Source organism: Solanum stenotomum, chromosome 1 (genome assembly GCF_019186545.1).
Source record: "Solanum stenotomum isolate F172 chromosome 1, ASM1918654v1, whole genome shotgun sequence".
NCBI lineage: Eukaryota > Viridiplantae > Streptophyta > Magnoliopsida > Solanales > Solanaceae > Solanum > Solanum stenotomum.
This window is the reverse complement of record NC_064282.1, coordinates 14,032,676-14,040,792: the sequence shown is the minus strand read 5'-3', so window position 1 is coordinate 14,040,792 and position 8,117 is coordinate 14,032,676. Positions and strand designations below refer to the sequence as shown.

The window sequence follows — 8,117 nt, the reverse complement described above, 5'->3', positions numbered from 1 at the left end:
ATCAATTAACAACATATATTGTTTGAAATTGACGGAAAAAAAACTATAAATTACAATAATTAACAAAATAAATCTCTCGACTCCAACAAATCTATCAATTAATGCCACATAAATTGGGACATGGCAAATAACATATATTATTAAAAAATTAGGTTAAAAATGTACTATAAAATACAATAATTAACAACTTAATATATTAAAGAGACATATAAAAAATGGTTAATATTTGAAATTGTGCGTGTGCCACATAAATTAGAACAAACAAAGTAATAAATATTATTTTCAAAATTATGTTAAAAAAAACTACTACAAATCACAATAGCTAAAAATTTAAAATATTTTTAAAATCATATAAAAATTTCAATAATTTTTCAAATTTCATAATATGACATAAATTAAAATTAAAACAAAATATATATTGGGCCCCGTGCTGGCACGGGGTCCTATATCTAGTCATTTTTATAGGTATAAATTCAAAGTTTTAGAATGAAATAACCTCTAATGAACCTTAAAATTTAAAGAACATGAGGACTAGTAGTATAGAAACTCATCTTAATTTGAAAACTACTAATGATTGACGATAATGTTATGAAAATATTTAACAAAATAACTTAACCTAAAATAAGTAAGAGCATATTTTTTTCTTATTTATAAAAGTAAAATAAATACCCCTTATAAGAATTTGTAAATAGGTACAAAATCAATTGTTTGGAAAGGTGCGGACAAAAAATTTCCTTATCTTTTTCTCCTCCTGTCAATCACATTATCGTTTTCTTGAAGTTTCTCCTTCCTAAACGTGTCAGACAAAATCAATCTTTGCACAGACCATGGCTGCCACACTTAGCCTTCTCAAACTTCCAATCTTGCCCTCAAAACCCAAATTCAAGATTTCAATTCCCAGCTGCAAACATTCTCCAGTTACTCTTCTACCACAACAACGTCATCAAGATTCTTACAACCCACAAAAGTTGCTCCTTCATGACACCATTGAACAGCTCAAATCAGCTTCTCTTCCTCTTACTGCACTCACATTTCCTTTCTTTCTTGATGCCCAGGCATGTTTTTTCGTTTTTATTGAGAAAGTTTTGATCTTTTTGTAATTTTACTCGTCATATTGATGATTTTGAATCTTGTGGTTTTGTGAAATTTGATGGAATTACAGGATGCATTTGCAGCAGGTGGAGAATTTGGGATTTTTGAAGGGAGGAGTTTTGCTCTGATTCATCCCATTGTTATGAGTGGTTTGTTTGTTTACACTTTATATGCTGGTTATCTTGGATGGCAATGGAGGAGAGTTAGGACTATACAAAATGAGATTAATGAGCTCAAGAAGGAAGTTAAACCTGTCACTGTGACTCCTGAGGGCATCCCTGTTGAAAACCCCAAGCCATCCCCTGTTGAAGCTAAAATTCAGCAACTCACTGAGGTCCATTCTTTTTTTTTATCAGTATAATTTTGTTCTTTATACCCTTTAAGAATGTATTTAGAGGATCTAGAGGGGTCCTAGGTTGTTCACCCAACCCCCCTTGGCAAAAAATTATACTGTAATATATAAGGCAAGTTTTTACATTTTTATGTATATATACAGAATTTGAATACCCTAATTACAAGACTAGAGGTTGACTTAGTGGTTTAAGGAGTTCACTTTTCATCTTGAGATTCCAAGTTCAAATACTAGGCACTAGGTTTTCCAAACTCTCTTAGTGAAAATCCTAGATCCGGCACTTCACTGCAGTGGGGGAACTATGTGTGTTTTTGAGGAAGAAAACATTATTGATCCTTCGTAGCCAAGCTATTGCAAAGTTTACAACACATTTTGTGGACCTGTGTCATCTAATATGACTAACTGGTAGTAATTCTTTGGTAGTTCTGGCTTTTTGCGATCTTAATGATCTATTTTGAATAAACTTTCCATTGCAAATATTGTATGTCACAGCAAATGAAGAGATATTTTACAACGTGTTGATGGACTTTATAGTTTTAATCTTGTATTCCCTTTTGGTTGAGCTCCTAATGAAATGACTTGCAGATGTACTACTAAAACTGGTGGTCATGCTTTATCCACTTTCCGAGTTCTGAATGTTTTATGTCGCCTCTTTTGAACTTTCAGGAGCGGAAGGAGTTAATCAAAGGTTCATTCAGGGATAGACACTTCAATGCAGGTTCAATATTGCTTGGTTTTGGGGTGTCTGAGGCAATTTTCGGAGGTTTGAATACCTGGCTTAGGACAGGAAAGTTATTTCCAGGGCCTCATTTGTTTGCAGGGGCAGGTAATGTTCACATCTCCTATCAATACATGTATCTACATTAATATAAATGTGTCATATGTTTCATCCTATTTTGTGTTTTTTCCCCTTATTTGTGAGTACTAAATGATTGTATCATCTTTAATTTATGTGACAAGAAAGGTAGTAATGACTTTCAAAATAGGACATTGTATAAATATCTTTGTTGTACTTAAACTCAATGTGTTATATTTTTCTCTCAACTTGTAGTTCTAAGTTACTCCAAACTAGTAACAACTAGGGGAAACAGTTCTATAAATAAGAATCTTAGCTTCTGCGTGTATGTGGAATCCTATACTTGTATTCATCTATAGTATAACAATTTTTTTTTATTGTCACCCCTATGATTTTCGACTTAAATGCTACCTCACAGATTAGAAGTTGGTTGAGACTTGAGAGCTTGCTTACAGTTTTGAGGACTATCCATAACTGCCTTACTAGTCCCATGCCTCTTGCATGCATTTTCCTCCTATGGTTGATAAACTTTGTCCATATTACTTCCATTCACAGCAAATATAGTTTTAGGCCATAGTTTGCCTTCATTAATCTAAACATAGTACTATTTCGAGATTTTAAGCAACTTTATTCATATTAATCATTACTCCATCTAGTATCATTTTAAGAACTGTAAATATTTTTGGTAATACCTTAAATAAAATCATGTATGGTTATACTTTAATAGAATCATGTGGTCCACAGAAATTTTTTTTGCCTTTTTTTCCTTCTATATTTAATAGTTATGAGCAGCAGTCCTTGACTGTAAATAGGAAAAGATGTAGAGGTGCATGCCACACTCATGAGCGACTGAAAAGTTGACAAAGTAGCGAGTCAAATGAGAGGCTAGAGTCAAAGATACACGGAATAAAACACAAAGAAGGGAAAAAAGAAAAAAACAATACAAAAGCAACACGGAAGCAGAACTATTTGTTCTTGAAACGTTATTTGCCTTTTAATTGAGACAGAACAAATTTGCCTTGATCATACTTTCATTCCACTTCTAGTTCCTATGTTAATAGGTGTGGGACTAATTCTTTTTCCAATGGCAACAAAAAAATTTCGCTGTATGTGGGCTTTTCAGAGTGTTCTATTGTTGATCATAGTCATACATTTTTCTTGGAGAAGTATTGAATAAAGCAGCAATATGGTCAAGACAGTGTTAGCAACAATCTCTTAATAGGAGAACTTTGTAATTGCTGCCTAAACGTGTTTTTTAATTAGAAGTGGGAGCAATAGATCTACAATCAGTGGAAGTTGGGAGTTTTACTCCTGCCAAATTAAAATATTATTATAGAAGACTTTAAGCTCCGAATAGTTCCTGTTACAGAAGACTATTTTAAATATATAATATTCTCCATATGTTATCAGTGAGTTTGATGAAGTAACTCATTGTTTTTTGAGGTGATCGGGTCCTGCATTTCTGAGTACAAGGCTTTAAAGCATGTACACCTTTTTATAGTTCTTACAAGCTCCAAGGGTATAAAATGCTGTAGAACATAATGTTGGTGTGAACTTGCAACCTTATCTACATGACTTGATTTATTTTAACTTTCATGGAACAGGGATTACAGTTCTATGGGCAGCAGCAGCAGCTCTTGTACCAGCAATGCAAAAGGGGAACGAAACAGCTAGGAGTCTGCACATAGCTTTGAATGCATTAAACGTTATCCTATTTGTTTGGCAAATCCCCACTGGAATTGACATTGTCTTCAAAGTATTCGAATTTACCAACTGGCCTTGAATTGGCTCGAAGTTTGAAGGTCGAGTTGTCTGCATTCTTGTGTGTAAACATTCACAATAGAAGAGATCCTACTTAGTGTGGCAAAGTTGTTGTACACCAGATGTAATGACCCTTTCAAGGAATTGTCTAGAAACAAAGAAAAAAAGAAAAAAAGATGGATGTCAAAACTAGTTGTGTAAGTATTGTTATATCAATCAAAATCTACTAGCCTCAATTCACAATCAGTTGGGGTTTACTATATTAAATCTTTTGTATCCATTCAGTTCTGTTCTGGTATTAGAGTTCTTTGTAACAATCCTTTGAATTCATATTCCTTAATTTGTTATCAAAGTGCCAGGAAGATAATAATACACAAAATGTAAGAATGGATGGTTGAAAAGAACTTACTATTCTACAACTTAGATGGAAGTACTAAGAAATCAATCAAGATACACAAAAAGTAGGAAAGGACTAATGAAAAGAAGTTTATTTATCTTAGAACCCTGTTGAAGCCTCTTGAAAGAGGGAGACAGCATCATATTTCAAGCAAGCAAAGTCAAGACAAAGACTGTTGAAGTGAATTACACCCCATATCAAAATATCCCTTTTTGTTCACTTCAAATTCAAGAATCTTTATTGAAGTCCGAAATACAGTAGCCTGTTATTCGTTATTGTTCGTTGATTTTCCACTTTTTGCTTTTGATGTCTGTGTTCTTGTAACTAAAATGAATTTTGAGGCAAGGATAAACAATGGGAAGAGGACTCTCCAATTAAAAGGACCATATATATGCTGTCTATGTATCATAGATAGTTTGATCAGAGTCTGCATGATCAACAGTACTGTACAATTGTAGAAGCCGCAATTCAAACATTTTACTTCATATACACACAATATCTAAGACGTATTCTGCAGGGAATATGAGCATTTCACTCTCATCCCCTGTCTGTTTCGAAAACGGCTTGTTCTAGACTCAAAACTGTTAAAAATTCTGTTACCCCACCAGCAGGGTTGTTTCTGCTGTAAGTTGTTATTAGTTGTCACCGAGTCTTTGAGAAGCCAATCAAAGTGAAAACTTCATTCCACTAACAAAAAAGTATGTGATGTATTCTTGAGGAATGCAGACAACAAAGATTTTATACCAAACCCTGTAAATGAACCAGATGCTTTTCTTACTTCTTTTTCATCTTTTTATTTGTTAGTTTAGGTAACTTTTTGTTCCCGTTTCCCACGGTGAATTCATCAAGAATCCTTAGTCATAGACATGTATAAATTTATGTGTGCATCAAAGAATTGAATAACCAACTCATTGAAGTTACCTAAATTCGAGTTTAATTTAATTAGTCCAGTGGGGGTTCTCTATTGTGTGGTGTGTTCCTAAAGAATGTCCAACCAACAAAGACCATTTTCATGGTTCCGTTTGGCTCCTTTTGGTCGCCAAATGCAACCAACTCCACCACCAACCCCTCGGCCAACAGCATTTCGATCTCCTGCTCCACGACCATATAGGCCTCCTGCCCCTCAGCCTCGACCACCTGCTGTCACATCTGCTCCTCCAATTCGAGCATCGTTCCCTGGCATTATTACTGCACCAAAATCTCCAACACCATCTACTGCCCCTGTCTCTCCAGCCAAATCAATACTTTCTTCATCACCTACATCTCCCGCATTTCTCCCAATTGCTTCCTCTTCCTTCAGCTTAAAAAGCCCTGAAACCAAGACCCCAAAACCAACAGCTAAAACTGCAGCACCTCCACCTCCTTCCCCTGCCACCACTCTCACTGCTCCTAATACTTCAAGAATTGTCAAGCCTTGGAACGAATCTCCACCAAAATTACACCCCGAAACAAAGTCTCTGTTTCGTCTACCCGGGAAAGAAACCGCTGGAAATTCTAAGATGAATGAGAAATCTGCTATGGATAGTAGTACTAAATTTGAAAAATTACCAAGGAGGTTGGTAACACTAATTGGCGAAAACAAAGGGGCAATAATGCTATTGAAACCAAATTCCACCAAGAAATCTTATACTACTACTAATGTGTTTGGAGGTAAGTCCCAAACTGTTGGCAAGAAAGAAGAAGGCAATACTGTTGAAGGAGATCAAAAGAAGAAGAAAGAAGATCAAAGTGACATGAATTCAATGGAGATGGAAGAATCTACTATGTTCATTAACAGTAATGTACAAGGAGTGAACAACTCGATTTTAGACGAATCGAGTTTCACTGACCATGATCCTGGTTTCCATATCTTCTTCTCGACGGATTAAAATCCTCTGCTTTGCTAATTATAGATACAATGTGATTCTTGGTGAAACGCAAGCATATGAAGTTGAGGTAACAATAATATTCTATATACTATATGATGTTTGAGAAGTTTTTCCAATTGATAATAAACAAATTAAAATGAGGAGGGCGTGGATTCTGGATTCTCCATGTTTGAGTTATAGTCCACCTTTTGATGTAATATGTTATCGGCATTAATTTATGAAGTTCCTTTCAAGTTGTCCTGTTTTACAAATATTTGTGTTACAAACTCTTTTTATTTCTGTAATGTGAATCGGGATAACATAAATAAATAAAAAACATAATGACGGAAACCAAGCTAAATAGCTGATGATCGGCCCTGATGACATAACTAGCTAGTTACGATTTTAATTTTAGCTAAGATCGATATTCGTGTTACATTTAAGATATAATAGCAAATACATGTCATGCATTTTTACCTCTTCCAGTGAAATAAAACATGTCGGAATCTTCAAAACGTTCCATATGGAATTGATCTACAGAGTTGGGCATTGGAAGGACATCTGCAACATTGCTTCATTTTAAAAGTACAGCAATTTACGAAAGATTATAAACTGTATTTGACTATTTATTTTCAACATGTTATTTACTTACTACCTTCTTTTTATTTGGAATATTGGCTTTCAAGTAAACTAATTGTGTACATGGCCTGATTGCACATTTAAGAAAAATTATAACGTAATTAAGTATAGGGTGACACCTATGCCCCTTGTGCAATTAAGTGACAGTAACGTAACGCGGTAACGGTGCCTGGACTATTTTAACGTTTTATGTGACAGTGATTCTATTGAGAAAGACGTGAGATATAAAATACTTCAAAAATCTACCAAAGTCTTAAAAAGAATAAAGATATTTTTGCCTCTAAGTCGCTATTTGATTATTATGAGCATAAAGATATTTTTGATTATTCACTTATCCTCAATTTGGGATCAATTGCTTTAGGGCCCCACCAACAACCAGCCAATATTATTCTAGTAGTTTCTTGGCCTTTGATTTTGATTACTATATGTACTGCGACTAGTTAGCATATTATTTTGTTATAGTTTTAATTTGTTTTGTTGCTATTGGTTGTTTTCATTATTACCGACTGTTTCTTGTACTTGGGTTATTTTGTTTTGGGACCTCTTTGAACTATTTTTCCTTAAGTCGACTGTCTATAGGAAGCAATTTTTCTACTCTAGGTATATACACTCTGCTCTCTCTGAAACTCACTTTGTGGGACTACACGGTGTATGTTGTAATGCACAATAGTCAAGTATTAGTATTGTGACTTTAGATAGTCTTGGGAAACTACTTCGTTATGCCATGGATGATGGATTCTCAATTCAGTTTGTGAAAGAGACATAAACTGATGAAGCACTTGCTATAATAAGAATGACACTTGAACGTGCAATCAAGAAGGATTGGAACAATGCCAAGATTTAATCAAATGAAAAAAAGAAGTGTTATTCATATAATTAAATAAAAAACATAAAATTACTACCTAGAAAAAGTCTAAGCAAACTAGCACATAATTTAATTATTAACTGATTTTGCTATTACTTCGTTGAAGAACATATCTAGGGTAGCACCTGTACGCAGAAGTACTATAATATCTATCTTTTGTCGAAAAAGAAACGAAAAAAAATAAAAAAAATAAAAATGAGAGGACCAAAATAAGAGAAGACCCACGTCTAGAGGAACAAATGCAAATGCAAATGTACATGTTGAATGAAAGACCATAATTCTTGTATACAGAGAATCCAAAGCAAAATTCTTACTCCTCATCATATATAACAGACTGGCAGATGAGAAGAAGGTGCAATAAGACATGC

At 34.2% G+C, this 8,117-nt stretch overlaps 2 protein-coding genes across 2 annotated transcripts; both read left to right on the top strand.

The window, feature by feature from the left end:
- The first annotated feature begins 724 nt into the window (after positions 1-724).
- LOC125876749 (uncharacterized) lies at positions 725-4,299 on the top strand. The gene is made up of 4 exons (XM_049557990.1): positions 725-1,055; positions 1,163-1,426; positions 2,111-2,270; positions 3,845-4,299. Exons 1-4 carry the CDS (start codon positions 828-830, stop codon positions 4,021-4,023), a joined length of 831 nt encoding a protein of 276 aa, XP_049413947.1. The 5' UTR covers positions 725-827; the 3' UTR covers positions 4,024-4,299.
- A 412-nt stretch (positions 4,300-4,711) lies between these two features.
- Positions 4,712-6,576, top strand: LOC125876564 (proline-rich receptor-like protein kinase PERK2). Its single transcript, XM_049557776.1, has one exon. The coding sequence runs from the start codon at positions 5,385-5,387 to the stop codon at positions 6,264-6,266; it is 882 nt and encodes a 293-aa protein (XP_049413733.1). The 5' UTR covers positions 4,712-5,384; the 3' UTR covers positions 6,267-6,576.
- The last annotated feature ends 1,541 nt before the right edge of the window (positions 6,577-8,117 follow it).